Below are 22,629 nucleotides of genomic sequence, written 5' to 3'. Positions count from 1 at the left end.
AGCTGGAGGAAGCAAGAATTACAGGCACCAACAGGGAGAATAGCTGAGATTCACTCATATTTTTAGAATCTTCATTTTGAAAACACTATCTTTATGATTAATATTATAAAATAAATGAGAACAATATCTGTTCTCACACAATATTTGGTTCCACAAAAGGAAAAACTGGTTTTTAGAAACTGAGTTTCTGATGATTGTTACCAAGAAAAATATTTTTTATAATGAGGAAAACAGCTTCTCTGCAAAGAAACTCCTGTTGGTATATTTTATCATCATATTTCTTTTCTCTTTTTATTCTTTTTTTTTTTTTTTTGAGACAGAGTCTCACTCTGTTGCCCAGGCTAGAGTGAGTGCCATGGCATCAGCCTAGCTCACAGCAACCTCAAACTCCTGGGCTCAAGCGATCCTCCTGTCTCAGCCTCCCGAGTAGCTGGGACTACAGGCATGCACCACCATGCCCGGCTAATTTTTTCTGTATATATTTTTAGCTGTCCATATAATTTCTTTCTATTTTTAGTAGAGATGGGGTCTCGCTCTTGCTCAGGCTGGTCTCGAACCCCTGATCTCAAACGATCCGCCCACCTCGGCCTCCCAGAGAGCTAGGATTACAGGCGTGAGCCACCACGCCCGGCCTCTTTTCTCTTTTTAGAGACAGGGACTTGCTCTGTCATCCAGGCTGGAGTGCAGTGATGTGATCATAGCTCACTGCAGCCATGAATTCCTGGGCTCAAGTGATCCTCCTGTCTCAGCCTCCCAAGTAGCTGGGACTATAGGCATGCACCACCATGCCTGGCTAATTTTTTAAATTTTTGGTAGAGACGGGGTCTCACTATGTTGCCCGGGCTGGTCTCAAACTCCTGGCCTCAAGGGATCCTCCTGCCTCCGCCTCCCAAATGCTCAGATTACAGGTATGATAAACCTCACCCAGCCTATCATCATATTTCATGATAATTAAGTTTCAACTCTAAGATACACACACAAAAAAAATCAACATACTAACATATCCAAGCAGGTTATGAACTGAGATGACTGTGAGCTGGGAGCTAAAGATCTAAAGTTCTTATCCTCCCTAAAAGGGGCATGAGTTCCCATCTAGAAATGCCAGGTGGATTTGGGAAACTCACAGAAAAACTTAGAGACTTATTCTCAAGACTGTATCAATATACCACTTTTCCTAGCTTTCTTAAGCTAGAGGTGTTTTGGGTTCATTTGCAAAGCTGCAGTCCCTTCGGGGTCTGTGACATTATACTTACTTGTATACATCATTTTCAATAGGCAGCAGATCGTAACTCATAGCCTGAAAAGTCAACTCATGAAGCACAGGGGAGCTGGGGTCAAAGCCTCGGTCCAGGATCAGGAGCTGGGAGCGCGCCTTGTCTGGGCCCTGGGGGGAAACAGGCAGATGCCTCACCAGCCACCCTGACAACTACAATTTCTCCACCTACTGGAAGCCCTCTTGTAAAAGAGGGCAGCTGGAAGCAAACTCTGAGGTGCAAACCTACTAAAACAGCACGGCATAGCCTATATACTGCTTGATAAGAACACCAATAAATACCATGTGAGACTCCAGTGTTTCTATTTCATAACAAGAGCACTCTGAAGCAGATCTGAAACTGCACTAGGAGCTGAAGTGAGTTTATGCAGAAGAGCACTTCCCAGGTTCAACTACAAATGGGATGACCAACCACGCAGTGTGCCTGGGGCCGAAGGTGTTCCCAGGACCCTGGACTTTCAGTTTGAAAACCAAGGTAGTGATGGAACAGCTCTGTATCTTGACTGCAGTGGTGGTTACACTCACCTATACATGTGATAAAATTGCACAGAACTGTACACACACAGAGTACATTGAAAAACTAGTAAAATCTGAATGAGGTCTGGAGATGCTACCAATGTCAACTTTCTGGTTTTGCTATTGTACTCCTGGGGGTTTCCCAGGACCTGGGACGTTCAGAGCCAAAACTGGGAAACAGAAACAGCTTGGTCACCCCAGCTATACTGAACAACCCTGCCCCAGGGGCTTTGGGCATTTCACTTGAGCCAATCTTCAGGCACAGCAGCACCCACGTTTGCTCCGTGAGCAACAGAACTGAGCTGTCCTCTGGACTGTCACACAAATGGTGTCCCTTGGTAAGAGAACCATGTGGTCCAAGCCAGACTTACCTCCCCCATTGTTGGGTCATCAGCTTTATAGGCGTCGAGTTTGTCCTGAATTAGCTGAGCCAGCAAGGCATTGTCCTTGTATTCCCTGACAAAGGAGAAGTGACACAGCCTGAACCACCCATGTACCCCAAAAGGGCACTGACTGCCCCTGGGACAGTGCAGGGACGTTAGGGGAGACACGAGCATCATCTGTGTTAGTTACAATGAGAATACATTTGTATATCACATGTAATTAAAAAGGAAAAGCTAAATAAAATACTTAGCTCAGTGCCTTGAATATAAATGATTTCTTATACTTTTTTTTTTAATCATCTAAATGGAAACAGAAGTAGTCTTTCCAAGCAGCTTCCGATAAACCCTTCGGCAGAGGCCCTGACCATTCACCCTTCTCCCAGGACCAGGGCTCTGAGCCTGACCCATATGACTCTTACTCCTCTCAATTCACATTCCCTTGGGTCTTGTTTTGTTGGCAAGTGACATCCCATCTGGCACAACCAGAACAATATGAGAACCTTTGAACCATTCCCCATGGCCAAGACTGACAGTGCTCCCTGGGCCCCACCCGACTTGACGCGATGGGCAGGTGCTGCCTGCCACCTGGCCAGCCTCGGCACGCAGCCTGGGCTCCCACCCTTGGCCAGGAGATACCACCTGGGCCCCATTTCTTAAGTGCCATCAGGCTTTTGTCAGTGAGTACCAACAATGGAGGGAGGCCGGGCTCTGGGGCAGCCACAGGGAGGTGTTTTTCTACAGCTATGAGTTCCCACAAGCAATGAAGCAATGGGCTGGGTACAGCACATGATCCCGGTACCACCGTGCTACTGGTCACCTCAGCTTGATACCTTGGCAGCCATAACCCTTCCTGCCCTAACCCTTCCTGCCCTACCCTCAATCTGTCTGCAGTTCCCAAGTTGGGCCGAGTCTACCTTCGCACTCTTGTGGATCCCATCCTCACCTGTCCAGCCCACTTCCATCACTCCGTCCGGGCCCTGTGCTCCCCCTGCCGTGCTAACCACTGAAGGACATAATCCCAAACCTGGCATTCGAGGCCTCCTAAATCTCATCTCACTCCACTGCTCTACACATATATTATGCTGGACTACCAGTCCCAAACTGCCGTTTGTTTCCCAACTCTAAGCTTTGCTCATACCAATGGCAGGAGCCAAATGTCCACACAAAATGCCATCCCCTCCCTCCTCCACTGGTCTATTGTTACCTCTATTTTTTTTTTTTTTAAGAGATGGGGTCTCACTCTGCTCAGGCTGGTTTCGACCTCCTGACCTCAAGTGATCCTCCTGCCTTGGCCTCCCAGAGTGTTAGGATTACAGTTGTCAACCACCATGCCCAGCCTATTGTCACCTCTAATCTGAAGCTATTACTCATTCTCAGCTGAAGGGCCCTCCCCCTACTTTGGGTACCCAAAGGCACTTGGCCTGGCCTGTCTCAGAGTCAAGGTCATAGGTACTCATCTCTCATGCACACAAATGTAGGGATGCCTGTCTTACCAACGCTCTCAGATCAGGGGCTGTGTCTTCAGCTTCAAGTCCCCCAGCACTCAGCACATAGCAAGCAAGTGAGGAGTGAATGACTTTATAAAGTCTGAGGAATATATCTTTTAGGGAATTATTCTCTTTACAGTTTATCTTATTCTGAAATATCTTTTGCAAAGATGATATTTGTTTTTAAAAGTTAGGAAGAGATTAAAAACTATGAAAGCTGATTGCAGTTATGTAGGGGTTCACATTTTAGTTATTTAATACTGAATATATATATTTATGCTCTTTCTTATATATATTTTTATATTTCACTATAAAATTTAAAAGGTTAACAAAACCATTGAAAGAATAATTTTAAGCGAGGGACTCGCAAATCTTGACCCTCTTGAGATAACTGCCAGAGGAACCTTAAGGCCAAAAGAAGGGTCTGGGCCAGCTCCATCACTCGGGGTACACATGGGATGCCACCTGAGGCCGACTGGTGCCCTGCCTTACCCCCGATACCGCACTGCAGGGTACTCCTTCAGGGTGGCACACAGAGTTGCAATCTGCTCTGCCAGACGCTCCAGTATGGGGTTCTTCATCTGAGCCTTGTGGGGACTGTAGAAGCTTTGGAAAGAGTCAGCAGAGTCCAAGGAATACACCTGAGGAGAAGAAAATATATATGGTGAACTGCTGGAGTATTCTCCAGCCCTGGTAGCGAGTCTACAGGACACGTTCCTGTTTATTCTACAAATATGTGCCGGGTGCCTGCCACATGCCAGGCAATGTGCTAAACATTCGGGAACTATTAGTGACCAAAACATCCCTGTTCTCAAGGAGTTTGCAATCTAGTAGGAGAAGGCATACAATAAACATAATGAAAAGAAAATTGTGTGGTATTGAGAAATGGGTAAGTACATGAAAAAGTAACAGAGCAGGGGGAAGAATGCTCAGGAGGGCTGGATAGGGAGGACACTAGGACTGCTTGAGAAGGTGACTTCTGAGCAAGGGCTTGAGGGAGGTTAAGGCATTTATCACCAGCAGGGGACTTCCACGGAGAGGGAATGGGCAGCCCCAGGGACCTCAGGAGAGCGTGTATCTAGGGTGTGTGGTGAACAGTGATGAGGCCGGGAGCACAGCAGGAGAGGAGATTAGCGTAAGATTACACAGGCCGTTGTAAGCTTAGTTTTTAATAAATAAGGAACAAGCCAGATACTGTGCTGTGACTATGAGCAAATAAAGGAGCTTTTTATAGATTTAATAATATCCTGTCCTCAGTACTATGTTCTAAGGTATTTTTCCTTTCTTCTTCTTTTTTTTTTTTTTTTTTGGAAAGTTCTGGAAGTTTAAAATTCCCTATTAAACTACTGAGTCTACCAGCTATCAGTATTCTCTCAAGTTCTCATTTATGTAAACTACCTTGATATCTAAAAAACCTGATATTTTAAAAAAAGAGTCCATTATAATACTTCCTTAAAATTTCTGAAATATAATGTGGTTGGATGTGTTAAAGCTGGATTTTGTTCAATCCAGGTGGGGATGGAATACACAGAGGAAAAAAAAACTTCTGCCCTCAAGAAGAAAACAGGTTTTAGGCCCAGTGAGAAGGGAAAGAGACTGTCTTAATGTTCACAGTATCTTTTCCATCCTCCTTTTCTAAGAATAGGTCACTGTCTGGTGTCTAGAAGTTGATCTATGAAGATCCAACATTCCACAATAATCTTTTAGCTCCACAAAATGCATAAAAGTCCTGTTATTTTTGTTTCTTTGTTAGGAAAAGATATTTAACAAATCTTAAAATACTAACATAAATTTTGTATATTCTCTCACAATCAGCTTCACCTTTATTGGTTTAACAACTTTGTTTTTTTCCAAAGGGAGAGCTTTGCTGCCGAGGCATTTGGCACTGGAAGTGTTAACAGCTAATGACGAAGGCACCATCTGCTCTCTCAGCACATGACAAGCTGAGGTTATCTCCACATAAAAACAGCCTCCTTTGCAGCAGATGGGATGTTTCTGGTCCCTTCCCTCTCTCCTTCTGTGCTCTTTTTGCATTGGCTACTTTTGATTACTCAAGGAATCAGCCGATAGGAGTGAACACAGAGAGCAAGGATGAAATACACACAAAGGAAGGCACAATGGCTGATAGAAAGTCAGAAATAACTGGAGAGTAAGATGAAGGCAGACCCTACAGAATACTATTTCCATTAAATAAACATCCACGTACAACCCCTCATTTGGCAATTGAGAATACCATACCTTCCCTCCCCCATTCTCTTTATTACACTCTGCCCCACCCTCTCAGGCTTCCTGATAGAATAACCACAATGTAGACTTTCTATGCAACGCCTACTCAGCCTCACCTGGGATTCATATGGGAGAAATGCAATGTTGATTTCCGTCAGAGTTTTGATGACTTTTGCTGCTCGGGATTTTACCAGCTCATTAAACAGGGCATCTGGACAAGCTGCAAGAATGACAAAAGGCAGTTAGTTGGCTTTCCTGTCCATTTGCTGGTTTATTTAACAGCTGCACATGTCCAGTAGATTCTTTATTTTATTAGAATTTTTTTGTTCAGACACAGTCTTGCTCTGTTGCCCCAGCTAGAGTGCAGTGGCATCATTATAGCTCACTGCAACCTCAAACTCCTGGGCTCAACTGTTCCTCCTGCCTCAGCCTCCTGAGTAGCTGGGACTACAGACACACATCACCATGCTCGACTAAGTTTTTTCCATTTTTAGTAGAGATGGGGGTCTTGCTCTTGTTCCGGCTGGTCTCAAACTCTTCACCTCAAGTGATTCTCCCACCTCGGCCTCCCAGAGTGCTAGGATTACAGGTGTGAGCCAACGTGCCCAGCCTTTATTAGGATTTTTAGAAGGCAACTAGAAAGTTCATCCCATCCTAAAATACCTAATACCTCTACAGTATAAGAGGAATATAAAACCACCTGCATGGCCTTCAACATATAACAGAAACAAATGGCAATAAAGATTGAGATACTAAGAGCTCATCAAAACTATCTTCTGATACCAAGGAAAGGAAAGACAAAAACCAGAAGAGAGTAAAAAGGAATAAGGTAAAGGCCTTTAATATAAATAAATACCACACATCTAACACATTAATGATAAATGAAATAAAACAGAAAATAAATCACTGGGCAATGTGACACAGGCATTTCTCCCAGAACCTCTAAGAAGCTCAGCTACAGGAGAGGCCCACGTGGTAGGGGAACCACGATTTGTAGTGCTTCTCCTGGGCCAAACAAATGGCTTCAGGTTCCCAGAAACATGTTATTGGATCAGTATTATTAACATCATCTACCTGCTCTCTTGGTCACGCATATTCAAATACTGTAAAATTATTCTTTGCTAGACCCTTTCCATTTTCTCAGTGGTGAGTGTTGTAGGGGGTCATCCCTAGAGAGAAGAACACTGGTGCCCTTATTGTTTTACACTGTATCTGTCCAGGTCAACTCATCTCTCTGCTTCTCCAGTAGGATCCATGCACAAAACTCCCATGAAATAAGAAAACTAATTCCAGGGCAATGATTCAGGTATAATACAAATACCACTGAATTGGAGTATCTTTGTAGTTGAGAACTTGATGGAAATACCCTACAGTTTATAGTGATATCTGGAAGTCTATACAATGAAACACCAAGGCAAGCATCAGGAAGATTCTTCTCAGCGTTCAGCCCTTTAGTCCTTAGCAGAGGTGCCTGGTGTGCTACTTTTCAGCAGGAAGGACTGCATGATCTAGTAGGTTTGTATTTGTGTGCATTTATTTTTGTCTCTTATGCAATTTATCTTCTGAAGCGAAAACAGAAGACCAGAACAAGCGTGGTAATAACCCATTTCTTCCTTACTGATCCGCCTTGGTCTTGGCTCAGCCCAGCTGTGCAGAACTGCTAACCTGGCCTGGGACGGGGCAGCTCATAGCTGTACTTACAGTCAGTGAAGAAGACATGTGCAGCCCGATATTTAGCAGTTGGTGGGTCCTTAAAGTCACTGATGAGAGAGTGGACAGACTGTGGACAGAGAAAAAAAGAGGGACCTGAACCCCCATCTGAAGCAAATGGGACCTGTATCTGAACTGAGTTAAATCCAAGCTGCCTTCAAGCTACTTGCACAAAACAGCAGGGGAAGTTTTGATGTATAATTCTAATATTCATATTCAGCCATAACCAAGTTCTAAGGACTTAAAATTAGGATTATTTCAGAGTTTAGATGAACAAAAGCCTCCTTAGCTCATTCCAGAATGACAGTATTAGTTCTTTGGAGCCACTGTAATGGCTGCCTAAGAAGAGACCCACAAAAAAGGAAACTGGCCAGAAACTTTTCAGGAGATTCATATTGATAAAGTTCTGGCAACTTAGTTCATCTGCAGAAACTCCTAAGCCAGTTTTCAAAAGTGAAAAGAAAGTGTGAAAATTTATATAAATTAAGAGACCTAAGACAATTATTAGTATCACCCAAGGAGGTGACCTTATTTGGATGGTAATTTGAATCAACCCCCCAAAATTATAAGACAGGTAAATTTGAACACTAACTGAATGGTGATGAAATAAACCTGAAAGCATAACATACCAAAGTCTGGAGGTAGATTACTAATTAGATAGAGCGGCTCTCCTACCTGAGGAGACAATGCAAGGGGGAAAACTAGAATGACCTAGGGCCACGGAACACAGGCTCTGGCTTTCGGCACAGCAGTTGTATTTCAGAAGGCTTAATACTCTTCACTTCTCACTGCACAAACACCCCTCCCCCACCCCGTTCGTAGATTGCATGCTTAAACAGAGCAGTGTGTTAAATGCGTGCTTAACCTAGAAATGTCAGGCACTCTGTGCTACATAGATCCCAAGTGAGCACATCTAACCTTAGCCAAAGTTCTCTGGTGGCAGATTTACCTTCTCAGATGGAGTGATGAGATACACAGCCTCCAGGCTGGGGAGTGGTTCTCTGCGCTTGTTGATATCTTCCACAACTGGACAACAAAACACCCCATAGTGAATAAGAAAACATGACTGGTGATCATAAAACCAGAAGCAATATAGACAAAGGTACCTTCAGACCGGCACAGATAAATATCTACAGTGGGGGAAAAGAATCATTTACCCCTTCCCTAAAGTTACCACATTCCTCGGGAGTGAAATCCACTGTCTCACTATGCTTACAAAGTTAGGAAAGCCTTCAATCTTATCATGCTAAATATTTCCCACTTCCCATTTCAGTTTAAGTAAATTCCTTGATCTCTTCTAAGAGAAAACAGAAAATGCTACCTAATTCTGTCCAGAACGTGTTCCTTTGCCTCTTCCTTCAGCTTTTTCTCATCTGTCCTAAATAATCCCAATTCCTTTAGAATTTCCATGTTGGGTTTATTTATCGACAATTGGATAGTTTTATCACTTTCCTGCGTATCAAGTGAAGACATTCCAAGAATATCCTCTACACAATACTGCTTCTCTCAATAGTTCAAAGATTAAATATTATATTTTGTTAAAGCAGACCATGGGCTTTTGGTTTCCTTGTTTCTTTTATGGTTATGTCGGCAACTTCACCTGGAAAAGAACAGCTTTGGGGAGAATTATCATCTTACTAGTCACCTGTCATGCTTAGAATGCGTTATCCATGCTGCACTGACCTCTGGCATGGAGGGGGCGAGGGGGCAGTACAATTATACAGGTGCCATATTTCCTATGCAGATGATTTAAGTAAATAAAAGCATTCCTTTAGAAGTATCCCTTGTAACATTTAGAAAGACTTTTACACTGAATAATGTTCAAATTAATATCAAAATCTCCCAACCAACCTTACTAGTGGTTATAGATTTTTTAATTTCGTAGGCCACTTAATGCTCCCCCCAAAAATGTTTTGGGGCTTCAACATAGGACTGCTAACTTTTTAATTTTGCTTTTTTAGGGTACATTTTAAGAAACATAAAGACATTTCTCAAAAACCACCCTCAAAGAGTAGGAAAGAGTCTATGTGTAGTGGGGGAATGTGAATCCTCATCTCCCATAGGAAGTCAATAGATAACATCTAATACTGATGAATCGTGAGATAATAATATAAGCATTTATCTAGAAATATTAAAAAGATAACCAGAAGAAAGCAAGATGGCTGCCTCTAGGGTGCCTGACCCCAGGGGATGGGGAGACAGAGTGGGACAGGGCATTGCTGCTTCTTTGTTGGAACTTTGTTAGCTCCATTTGGCTTTTTTCTTTTTTCCTTTTTGCTGTGATAGAGAAAAACATAGCTTAAAAAATTCAATGAAGAAAGTAACTTTGTAAACTCAAAATAGGAGCAAGCCTAGTCTTAAAACTGACTTGGATCACTGAATGACATGAAAGTCACAGCAAAAATTGTGTACTCCATTTACAGGACTATGCTCCTGGTGATAAATAAACTGAATTTGTTTTTTTTTTTTTTTTTTTTTTGAGACAGAGTCTCTCTCTGTTGCCCAGGCTAGAGTGAGTGCCGTGGCGTCAGCCTAGCTCACAGCAACCTCAAACTCCTGAGCTCAAGGGATCCTCCTGTCTCAGCCTCCCGAGTAGCTGGGACTACAGGCATGCACCACCATGCCCGGCTAATTTTTTCTATATATATTTTTAGCTGTCCATATAATTTCTTTCTCTTTTTAGTAGAGATGGGGTCTCGCTCTTGCTCAGGCTGGTCTCGAACTCCTGAGCTCAAACGATCCGCCCACCTCGGCCTCCCAGAGTGCTAGGATTACAGGCGTGAGCCACCGCGCCCGGCCTAAATTTGTTTTTAAAAATGAAGGAATCACAGCTAAGGTGTGATTGTACCAAATAAAATATAGACAAATAGATCAATGGAACAGAATAGAGAGCCCAGAAATCAGCCCACATAAAAATAGTCAGCTGATCTTTGACAAGGGGCAAAGGCAATACAATGGAGAAAACATCATCTTTTCAACAAATGATGCTGAATCAACTGGACATCCACATGCAACAAAATGAATCTGGGCACATACCTTACACCCTTCACAAATATTCTTATCTTTTTAATTTTATTTTTGAAGATTTCCTCACTGACATGAGACACAAATATTAACTCAAAATGGATCATAGACCTAAATATAAAATGCAAAACTATAAAACTCTTAGAGTATGAAATAAAAGCTAGATAATCTTGAGTTTGGCAATAACTTTTTAGATATGACTATTAGCCAAAATATACAAAAAACTCTTAAAACTCAATAAGAAAACAAATGATCCAATTAAAAACTGGGCCAAAGACCTTACAGACATGTCAAAGATGGCAAATAAGCACATGAAGATGCTCCACATCATATGTCAACAGGGAAATGCAAATTAAAACAACGATAAGATACCACTACACGCTATTTGAATAGCTAAAATGCAGAACACTGACACTACCAAATGTTGGTGAGGATATAGAGCAAAAGGAACTCTGATTCATTGTTGGTGGGAACGCAAAATGGTACAGCAACTTTGGAAGACAGTTTGCCAGTTTCTTACAAAACTAAATATATGCTTACTATATGATCCAGCAATTCTGCTCCTTGGTATTTACCCAAAGAAGTTGAAAACTTATGTCCACACAAAACCTGCATATGGATGCTTATAGCAGCTTTATTCATAATTGCTCAAACCTGGAAGCAACCAAGATGTCCTTCAACAGGTGAATGGATAAACTGTGGTATATCCAGACACTGGAATACTATTCAGCATGAAGAAAGAAATGAGCTATTAAGACATGAAGGAAACTTAAACGCATATTACTAAGTGAAAGAAGCCAATCTGAAAAGGCTACATACTGTATGATTCCAACTGACATTGGAAAAGGCAAAACTATAGAGACAATGAAAAGATCAGTGCTTGTCAGGAATTAGGGGGAAAGAAAGAATGAACAAGCAGAGCACAGAGGATTTTTAGTGCAGTGAAACTACTCTGTATGCTACTGTAATGGTGGATACATATCATTATACATTTGTTCAAATCCATAAAACATACACCAAGAGTGAACCCTAATGTATGGTCTTTGGGTTATAATGATGTGTCAACGTAGGTTCCTCAGTTGTAACAAAGGTACCATTCTGGTGAGGGATATTGATAAAATGGGGGAGGCTATGCACGTGTGAGGGCAGAGAGTATATGGGAAATCTCTGTACCTTCCTCTCAATTTTGCTATGAACCTAAAACTGCTTTAAAAAATAAAGTCTACTTTTTAAAAATGAAGAAATCACATCCAAGCTGTGACTGTACAAAAATAAAATTTTACATATACATTTTTTCACATAGAATTTATTCAACAGGAAAATCCACAATATATTATCACCATATTTTCACAATTTAAGAACATTTTAACACCAAATAGTAGGAAAGATATAATCTTACAATAAAGGGCAGATCTTAAAATTAAATAATTAAATTCATTTTGCTTAATGAAAAACTCAACCCTTCTCATTTTTTTCTTCTTTAACTATGGTATGGTAATAATTCTGACAAAGACCAGCAACAGTCTGTGAGCCACACATCATATAAAGTTGTCCCCAGGGAAAAAATTGAGAGGTGCATCGTACCAGGTATATTCCACCCAACGTTAACTTCCTTGTTTGAAGTAATACCTCAAAAGAGATTGTTTTTCAATCAGTGCTGTCTCAATAATGAAAATACATAACCTTCTTGAAAGAAGCCTCCAAGTAAGACTAGAGTTACACACAAATATGAGTAAAAGCCCTGGAATAGAAGCCAGAAGGCCTGAGTCCTAAGTCTCAGGTATGACACTGGCTAGGGACTTTGAGCAGGTGATATAACCTTTTTGAAAAACCATTTATTGCGAAATTATAACATACATTCCAAAAAGTGAATAAAATAAAAATATATAAATAACTATAACACAAATGTCTATATAAGCACCACCCCAGTTAAGAAACAGAACCCAGTCAGCACCACAGAAATGCCCTCGCCCCAGCCTACACTCCCCTTCTTCATCCCAATTTCCTCTCTTCCCTCCAAAGAGAATCATCATCCTGACTTAAAGGGTGACCTCTTCTTTTTACAGTTTTACCGTCTACATCTGCATTCCAAAACAATGTAGCTTAGCTCTGCCTGGTTTTGAACTTTATAGAAATGAAAGCATACTATAAGTACTCTTTTGTATCTTGCTTCTTTTGCTCAGATTCATTCATGCTACTGGGAGTAGTCAGAGTCTGTCTACTTTCATTGCTGCATAGTATTCTGCTGTGTAACTACACCACAATTTACTTAACCATTCTACTCTTGATGGATGTTTTGGTTGTTGCATATCCGAGGTTCCTATGAACAACATTCTGTGAACATTCTTGCACATGTATCCTGGGCATACAAACCTGAGGTTGTCTAGGACACACACCTAACTACACACTTGCTGGCTCATAGGCCACACATACCCTCAACTTTACTAGACATTGCTGCTAAGTGTTTTTCAAGGTTGCTGTACCAGCTGACATTCTGTCATATTTCGATTTCTTTACCTCTTCACCATCACTTGGCATTATCAGAGTTTAAATACTCTAATCTGCTGAGTCTATAGCAATATCTAACTCTGGTTTAAATTGCACTTCCCTGACCACTAGTGACTGTGGGCAATTTTCATGCATTTATTGACCACTTGGACTTCTTCCTTTGTTAAGTGTCTACTCAGAACTTTTTTCTGTTGGGTGGGGTAACTTTTTTTCTTGATTTAACCTTTCTTCCAGCATTCCTCTAGCAGATATTTAATGAGCATCTAACACTGCATTAGGTGCTAGGATTCAGTGATAAACAAGATGGCCTCAGGTCTCCCTCAGGAGCTTACAGTCTTACCATACTGGTTGCTGGAGTCAAAGTCAAAGGTAATAATAACCAATAGGAAAGAGCAAAGCCCACCACAGAGAGAAGGCACAAGTACTACGCAGGTGCAGAGAGAACACTGTGCTCACTTGTTATGCCCTCAGTCATGATGTCTGTCATCTTGCAGCAGGAGGAGAGCATCCTCATGCTTAATTGATCCACCACCAACACCTGGAAGGAAAGGGAACAGCTTATGGCTGATGGTATCTGCTGGGATTCTCTCGTTAGCTTATTGAGTCTTCAAAAGGAGCTCCAGAAATGCAGAATATTGAAGAAACAATACTTCCTGTGGACCAGAAGCCCACTGAGATACGTGCTTGCTTTTACCTCCCACTCCTAAACCTAACCTTGTAGGAGTTAGAGTTTCTTCTCACTAATTTGACTTAATTTTATAAACTTTATAAAAAATTTGTTTTTATTTTCCATGATAAAGAAAATACTCATTAAAATGCAAAAGAAGAAAGGAAAAAATCATCTACAGCACCAACACTCAGAGACAGTCATATTAGTGAGTATTTTTTGAGGGCATAAACTTGTTTTTAAAGGGAGAGTGAGTATGCGCGTCCACACATATGGTATGGCACATGAAGACATCAGGATTCGTACTTTCCCCAGCACACACATCATATGGGATCATAGTATACCTCAGTCCAAACTGGAAGAACAAGAACATTCCAGTCCTGGTCTGAAAACTTCACACCTGCAATTCTTCAGTTTCCTATCTCCATTCAGCCCACAGTGGAGAAAGGAAGCCAGCAGTTAAAAAATGCCATTTCTCTTCTCCTTCTTTAATGATACAAACCAAGAAGGAGACAACAGGAGGTAGGCAGTCTGGAGCAGAAAGCTTTCTGCTGCAGTACAAGGGCCAATTGATTTTCATTATACAAGGCAGCTTCCTTGAGATTAGTTTAAAATTCACATGTCTACAAATCCATTATGATCGGAAAGGCAAGAGAGAAGCACATGCCTAAAGAGCTCCCACCTTCTGGGTGCTGAGCTAAAACACAAGGCCAGGGGTGAGACTGCAAAATCCTCCTATAGCAATCAGCTCTGTTGGTCCCAGACCCAATGAACTTAAAATTGCATGAGCTCTCAACTGCAGCAAAACTTGAGGGCAAGAATGGTTGGTATAAACCAGCAGTTTCCAGCCTTTTTGGCATCAGGGAACAGTTTCATGGAATACAATTTTTCCACTGACTGGGCAGGGGGAGGCAGGAGGCAGAGCACAGGTGGTGATGCAAGCGATGGGGAGTGGTTATACAGATGAAGCTTTACAATTTTCCCACAGATGGGATTGGGGGGTGGGGGGCTGGGGAGGTGTACCATGGACTAGCGCCGGTCCACGGCTCGGGTTGAGGACCACAGGTACAAATGCTTCAACGATATATTTGTAAATTCAAGTAAAACTGCAGTCTCCTGGCCAGTATTATACCCAGTGCCAGCCAGCAAGGGGCCCTTAAAATGCTGACTCTTCAGGTATGGAGTGGCACTCGCCACTCCTGCACCACCCACTCTAGGAACCTAGGCCATGCTCAATCTGATTGGTTTAAATATAAGTTTCATGCACATTACGGTTTCCAGCACTGTTCTCAACATTCTATGAATAAACAAGCTTACTGGTTTTGTCTCACATAGTTACAGGTAGATGGACAGACTAGCTGAGGGCTTTTCAAATGGTTGCATGGGCTCCATGGAGATGCTTTATGGCCAAGAAGGGTCTCTTCTTCCTCTCCCATGGCAAGTAGAATAAGTACACCTTCATCTGCTTTACCAAACGGGCTTCAGGTAAGACTTTGTTTGAATAAAAGAGTTCTACTGCTAACTGCCCTACCAAGTGATCTTTAAAATAAGCTTTATGACCAAGAGACTTCTTAAACAAGATCATATAAAATGTGTGGCAGAGCAGATCACCTTTCTCCAGTCCAGAAGTGTTTTGTACTCTCTAGACACAGCAAAAGCCTGCATTCCTGCCTAACACCTTTCCTCCAACTCCATCCCTTCTTGTTTTTTCAATATTAACTCACCTTTAAGGCCATTAATTGCCCTCTTCTACTTACCTTCCACTCCCCCTTCTTCTTGACCTTCTTTATCACATCATGCATGATCTCTAAAAAAGGAAAAAGAAAGAAAGTTAGTTTAATGTAATTTCAAGGACTTGCATACCTGCCTATTAGACTAGGACGTCTCCCTTTTTGGGCTTTGTTCTCCAAGTCATGCAGTTCAACCAGTCTGTTCATTGAGCCATAATCAACAGTCTCTTCCTGTCTCCTTAATTCAGTAGTTCTCAACCTTTTTGGTCTCAGGACTTCTTTGCATTCTTAAAAATTGAGGACCACAAAGAGTGTTTATACGGGTAAATATCTACTGATATTAATCATATTAGAAATTAAACTTAGAAATTTTTAAAATATTTACTAATTCATTTAAAATTATAACAAATCCATTGTATATTACCAAATAGTATTTTAATGAAAAATAACTATTTTTCATAATAAAAAATTTTTAGGAAGAATATTGGCATTGTTTGACATTTTTGCAACCCTCCTTTAATGTTTGGCTTCACAGAAGACTGCTGGATTCTCCTATCTGCTTCTGTCCTGAATCATACAGCGTCTGGAAAATCCACCATGCCCTCATGAGAGAATGAGAATGAAAAGGCAAATGACATCTTAGTCTTAGTATGAAGATAGTTTTGACCTCATGAATCCACAAAAGGGTTTTGGATTTGAAAACCATTGCCTGAAGTTAAGTAAGTAAAAGCCTGTGACAATGCCTCAGGCCACATGAGTCCCCCTCAAGCTCCAAAAACAGATGTGAGGAGCACTTGTGATATCTTCCCAACCCTGAACACATATGCAGAACACTCTCATCCAAAAACCACCATTCTAGTAAGCCTCATTTTCTACAACACCACACACACACACACACACACAATCTAACTAGTCATGGAAACTTCATAGAAAATACTGCTCTTGCGCTCAGGCAATACACATGCCTGGACTGACCCAAAGGCCCACAGCTGTAGTCAGCAAGCATGTTTCAAACACTTAGGTCATACTCTAGGGCACGATGGTTCTTAACTCTGCTTTTACTGTCTTCAGTAATCTGATATGTCATAAAATTGTCTAAAGTTTTTAAGAACTTTTTTCCTGGTTATTGGAAAAACCACACACCCACTGCAGTAAACTCGGAAAACGCAGAATAGGATAAAGAAGAAAACTCCATGTATAACTTGTATACTTAAAAGCAATCAGAAAGAAAAATCATCTGTAATCCTGCCAACTTGAAATGCACAATCAACATCTTAGTTTATTTCCTACTGTCTTTTCCTGTGCACTTCTACATAGTTAAGATCATGCTGTTTATATAATTTTATATTATGCTTTTTTCTTTTTTTTTTTTTAAGTCATATTGTGCCTTTATTTGATGTGACAAGATGTGATGAGATGGGAGCAAAAACATACTAGGATTACAATTGAAAAGAAAAAGTCAAATAAGATTAAAAAAATTTAGAGATAGTCATCTATTGTTAACTGTTAATCCATGAACAATTGCTAATAGCTTCAATCCTTTTTATTTGGTTTTAAGAAACTATCCTTGCATAGAGTGTATGCTCTTTTTTTTTTCATTTAACATACTTATTTCCCTATTAAAATAAAAATGCTTCCTAGGATTTTAAATGCCTGCATAATAGTCCATGGTTTCAGCAACAATATTCCCAACAACCATTTAGAATACTTCCCATGTTTTGTGCAGTGAAAAACTGGAAACAAATATGCCCAAAAATAGATCAGTGGTTAAGGAAATTAGGTTACATTTGTACAATGGAATACTACATACTCATTAAAAATAATGATATGGGAACATATGTATTCATTCATTCATTCTTTCACTCAATAAACTCTTGTTGAGTAACCTCTGTCTCCAGCCATTGCACTAAGCACCAGGCATGAACTCTGTAAGGTCTGCTCAGCTCCTGTGGAGCTTACACTTGAGTGAAGGAAGCAGCCACTAAATGAAAAGAGCAGTCACAGCTTCTCCTAAGTGCTCTGAAGTAAATAAATAAGGTGCTACAATAGAAACACAGGTATGGGCAGGTCTCTTAAGTAGGGAATTAGGCAAGGCCACTCTGAGGAAGTCAGACCTGAAGAGGAAGAAGCCAACCAAGAAATGGGGAAAGGAGAAGGAACAAGCATAAAGGCTTGAAATGGAAAAGGAAATGAGCTTGACATTTTCTGGGAACTGGAGATGGTGTAAGATGAGGGTGGAGGCCAGATCACACAGGGCCTTGTGGTCCTTTATAAGGATATGACTTTATGTGAAGGGCACTGGAAAGCCAGGGGAGGTAGGGACGTAACTGATGTGCTGTGGAGAGAGGACATGGAGGGGCAACAACAGAAGCAGGGAGCAGAGTCAGGAGGCCTCTGCAACAGTCCAGGCATGACTGGTGGCCATAGAGATGGCAAGGGGCTGATGGATTTGATATACAAGGTGGAGGTAAAACCACAGGGCTAGCTGATGAATTGGATGTGGGGGGAAAGAGAAGAGAAGACGAGAAGACAAGAGAAAAAAGAAAAGAAAAGAAACATAGATAACTCCTAGATGTTTAGTTTAAGCAAAGAAACTGATGTAGAGACATTTAGAGGGTTCTATTTTGGTTATTTTAAGATTGAAATGGCCAAGAGACATCCAAGGGGAGATGTTGAGTAGGTAGTTGGAGGTTAATTACCAACTGGAGCTGGAAGAATGACCTTGGTTGGAATTAAAAATTGGAGAGTTATCATCAAATAGAGGTAGGAGATAAGGTTGGAGAAAATAACTCTGATACGATCTGCAAGGTGAGGATGGAAACATGAACATGGTCTTTGTTGACCTTGACAAGTGTTTCAGTGAGACAACAAGGATGAAGCCAGACTGAAATGGGAGACTATCTCAATAACTCTTTTAAGAAGTTCTGCTATAAAAGGTAGCAGAGAAAAGGCATGAAAACTAAGAGGGTAAACATAGATGTGAAAGCAAGGTAGGGTTTGTTTTTAAAGATGTGAGAGAGATCGAAGCATTTCTATGATACTGGCAATAAACCAAAAGAGAAGCGGAGACTGATGATGCAGGAGGGAGGATGGATCCTGGAAAGACTGAGGTCTCTGAGGGGAAGGGGTTGGATCTGAGACACAAGAGCAGAGCCTGACCTGAGACAGGAGGCAGGGCACCACATGGCATCCTTTGGGAAGGGGGGAGGGGACGTGCAGATGGGCTTGGAGACATGGGTGCAGAGGTGAGGGGCTTCCTGGTTGGAGATGAAGTCATCAGCTAACAGTGGGGTAGAGGTGTTGTATACGGATGGTTTGAAGAAAGAAGGTATCACATTATCTTCCCAGAGACTGGGAAAGTGCATTTACTAAGAAAATGTTTTAGCATTTACAGACAGTACTAAGGGCTGCTTTGAGGTTCATGACCATGAATTTAAAGTGAAACTAGGCAGCTTGTGTGGTCTTTTTTCTCCAACAATGTTCAGCTGTCCAGATGCAAAAAAAGAAAGGTTGGTTCCAACTAAGGCTAGAGTTTTCTCAAATGAGTACAAATGAGGGAGTAAATGTTCAAAATATATGGCTAAGGGGGCAAAAGCACACTACTACTATTTTTTTAAAGCAGATATATGCACAGGAAAATTAGAAAAACATAACAATGTTATTTTCGTGCAGTAAAATTATAATTAATCTTTACTTGCTAATTTGTGCCTTCCAATGTTGACCCAAGTTTCTGCATAGGAAAAGTGCTCTAAAAATAATGTGTCAGTGTACATCTTTGTGCCCAGGGCTTTTCTTTGCATAAATTATTCTGTTAGGAGAGCTTTTTGGGTATGTGTTTAACAGGTAAAAAGTGTAAATGTTTTGTGCTCTTGATAAACTCTACCAAATTATTTTCCAAAAGCATAACTCTTGCCCTCACCAGTACTGTATGACTATCCAAATTAACATACTACTGATAATTTTAATTTTTGCTACAATGAAAGCAGAAAACAGTATATTTCACTATCTTTATTTGAATTTAATGTATTACTGAGGATGAATATGTTTTCTTGCCACTAAAAATTAACTTAGATTCACTGAAAAAATATTTCATTCTAGTCATCTTTTGATGGGAGAATGCAGAGATATAATCAGAAAATCAAACTAAGTACCACAAGTGTTAAAAGACATATATAAATAACTGCTGCAGCTGCAACCCTTCCTACAAAGTTATTTCCTTTCCAAAAATCTCAGGGCATATGTTCGTCCTGGGTATTGTTAACAGACAATTCTAACCCTGCCCTACATTTTTCTAATCCAACACCAAAAAGGAAACAAGGATTAGAGCCCATTTTAGCATTAAGAATCAAGTAGCTTGAGCTACCTCTTCACAAATAATCCCTGGCAATCACATTTCATCTCCTTCATAAGTCCTCTTTGTGTGGAGAGAAACAATAAAGGCTTCTGGAACTAGTTCTGCCAGGAGGCCTTATTTTTGCATCCCAAACCATGTATATCTACAGCCAAAATATCTGCTCTATACCCCCTGCTCCCAGCCTATGTAGATGTGTTCAAAAGACCAAGTGTAGCTTTGATTTCTCCATGATACTGAGGGTCTTAGTGGGTCCTGCTTCCCTCATGGTCAAATGGGTAAGAAAATAGGTTCCTTCTCAACCATCTCCTCTAGGTCTTGGCTGACTTCCCAGCTCAGCAAATCCCTCCCACATCCTGAGAAAAACAGCAGGTGGTCTAAGATTATCCGGGACATCTTCAGATACACTCAGTATTTCAACTGGAGTCCCAAAATGTGAGCTCTAGGGATTCTACAGGGACGGCTTAAGGCCTGTAGCTCCCCATGAAGCCCCATCCTCATGGCCAAGGGACTCCCAACTGCCCTCCACAGTGACATATGCCAGATACCCTGAGCCCAGGGCACGTCTAATCACCTGAAATAGCATGACTAATATTAGATGAGCTAAAACCTTGGGAGAAGCACAGCCAAAGTCCTCAAGACCACGGTCAATTCAAATATTCTACCCTCTGTAGCCCCAGATCACCATACTGCCCAGAACAGATGCACCAGGAGTCTGGCTTCCCCAGGCTGAAAGAACGGCCTCTGTTTTGCTGAGGAAACTAAGGAGTCTAACCTCAGCCCACAGCTCCCCTCCTCTTTTACCAATCCAAAATGCAGGGAATTTCCAGAGTTATTCTGCCTCAACAGTAGAAGTTCTTCTAAAAGGGACCCTCTTGACTGAACCCCAATGGTATGAGAGTATAATGATGGCTACTCAGACAAAAGTCACCCTACCCTTCATGGTTAACAAAAAAAAGCCCAAGGAAGCACTATAGTTGGACAGACCAGGGTTAAACTCCAGGGTCAGGTATCTGCTGGCTGTGTGACCTTGAGCAAGTTTAAAACATTTTAAACTTCAGTTTTCTAAAGCTTAAATTAATTTTAGTATTAAAATTATAATACTCTAAGGGCCTTCTGTGAAGATTAATGAGATAAAATGCTCAGTACAATGCCTGGCACGTATGAGGCATTCCACAAAAGGTACCTATTGTACCTATAAAAGTATATGAAATAAGAAAATTATGAAACATCACTTCCACCAATTAAAACTTTTAATATAATGTAAAAAAATCTCTTAAAAGGAAACACATATTAAAAATAGTTTTAAAATAATCACAAAAAATATTGAGATAGCAAACTATGAGTATTTCACCAAAAATATTAAAACTTCTCTGATCTGCAATAAACATATGAACACATTTTTGGAATGATGACACTACAGCACAAATGTATATAAATCCTACATGAAAATATAAAATTGAACATAAGGTCCTCTGGCTCCCAGCTGAGAGGACAGAATGGCCTCTGGCTGTCTCCGAAGGATGAGTCAATGCTGAAACACAAGCAGAGGCCCACATAAAGTAAAAGATACTTAATGTCACAACACAGGCACAAGAGACTATATTTATAAATTGATATCATTTAATGTTGCTCCAAAAATTCACTTAGACAAGAAAGCAAAGTGAGTTATAATATTGGTAAGAGGGATGCAGAATATCTACCTGCAGAAATCAAAACTATTAGAAACATTAAAACGTTTAGTAAGGTGGCAGATATAAAATAAATACATAAAAATCAAGAGGATTTTTACACAGCAAATTCTAGGAAGAGAGCTTCACGGCCCCAGCCTCTGCCTTGTAGATTCTACTGGCTGCTGGTAAATCCGATCTGAAGCAACACGGCTGGCTATGTCTGTTCCTCTTTTCCTGACAGCACTTCAGACATTTCAAGAGGGCAACCAAGTTTCTTAGAAAGTCTTATGCAGGGGCCTGGCACAGTGGCACGTGCCTGTAGTCCCCACTATTTGGGAGGCTGAGGCGGGACGTTGGCTTGAGCCTGGGAGTTCAAGGTTGCAGTGAGTTATGATGAAGCCACTGCACTCTAGCCTGGGCAACAGAGCAAGACTCTGTCTCAAAAAAAAAAAAAAAAGTCTTGTGCTGGGCTGAAGAGTCTCCTTGCTAAACAATAGAGTCTTTCCAGGTGGAATAAGTTAATGTTCAATAAGATGGCAGGAAACAGTTCAAATACTTGAGAACAAGCCTTCCAAGGACTGCCAAGATCCTTTCCTTAGGCTGGGTTCGGTGGCTCATGCCTGTAATCCTAACACTCTTGAGAGGCTGAGGTGGGAGACCAGCCTGAGCAAGAGTGACACCCCACCTCTACTAAAAGTAGAAAAAATTCGCCGGGTGTGGTAGCATATGCCTGTAGTCCCAGCTACTAGGGAGGCTGAGGCAGGAGGATTGCTTGAGCCCAGGGGTTGGAGGTTGCTGTGAGCTGACGCCACAGCACTCAAGCCCAGGCAACAGAGTGAGATTCTGTCTCAAAAGAAAAAAAAACAAACTTTCCTTAGAAATACCCATTTATACATAAACTATTGGTAACCTAATTATAAACCACTTTAAATTTTTGCCTTTATATAGTTTTTAACAATATAAAAGTATCACATTCTTATTGAAAATTTTCAAACAATAGAAAAATGTATAAATACAAAGTGAAATTTCCTTCCTCACCCCCACTCTTGAGGGAAAACAACCACTAACAGTTTAGAGTGTA

General features: G+C 41.1%; 1 protein-coding gene across 5 annotated transcripts in view; it reads right to left on the bottom strand.

The window, feature by feature from the left end:
• The window catches only part of STXBP1 (syntaxin binding protein 1), a 78,591-nt gene that overhangs the window by 22,478 nt on the left and 33,484 nt on the right, over positions 1 to 22,629 (bottom strand). For 4 of the 5 annotated variants that reach the window (XM_069476831.1, XM_069476828.1, XM_069476829.1 and 1 more), the window contains exons 2-9: positions 15,552 to 15,601; positions 13,584 to 13,665; positions 8,545 to 8,621; positions 7,587 to 7,665; positions 6,002 to 6,105; positions 4,152 to 4,300; positions 2,161 to 2,245; positions 1,254 to 1,384 (exon numbers count right to left, since the gene is read on the bottom strand). In XM_069476831.1, coding sequence (XP_069332932.1) covers positions 1,254 to 1,384; positions 2,161 to 2,245; positions 4,152 to 4,300; positions 6,002 to 6,105; positions 7,587 to 7,665; positions 8,545 to 8,621; positions 13,584 to 13,665; positions 15,552 to 15,596 — 752 coding nt within the window. In that variant the 5' untranslated portion in view covers positions 15,597 to 15,601. The remainder of the gene's footprint in view (positions 1 to 1,253; positions 1,385 to 2,160; positions 2,246 to 4,151; positions 4,301 to 6,001; positions 6,106 to 7,586; positions 7,666 to 8,544; positions 8,622 to 13,583; positions 13,666 to 15,551; positions 15,602 to 22,629) is intronic. The other variant, XM_069476830.1, reaches the window with a different exon arrangement.

The sequence above is a fragment of the Eulemur rufifrons genome, chromosome 7 (assembly GCF_041146395.1).
Source record: "Eulemur rufifrons isolate Redbay chromosome 7, OSU_ERuf_1, whole genome shotgun sequence".
NCBI classification, from domain to species: Eukaryota; Metazoa; Chordata; class Mammalia; order Primates; family Lemuridae; genus Eulemur; species Eulemur rufifrons.
This window is presented reverse-complemented; position numbering and strand designations above follow the sequence as displayed.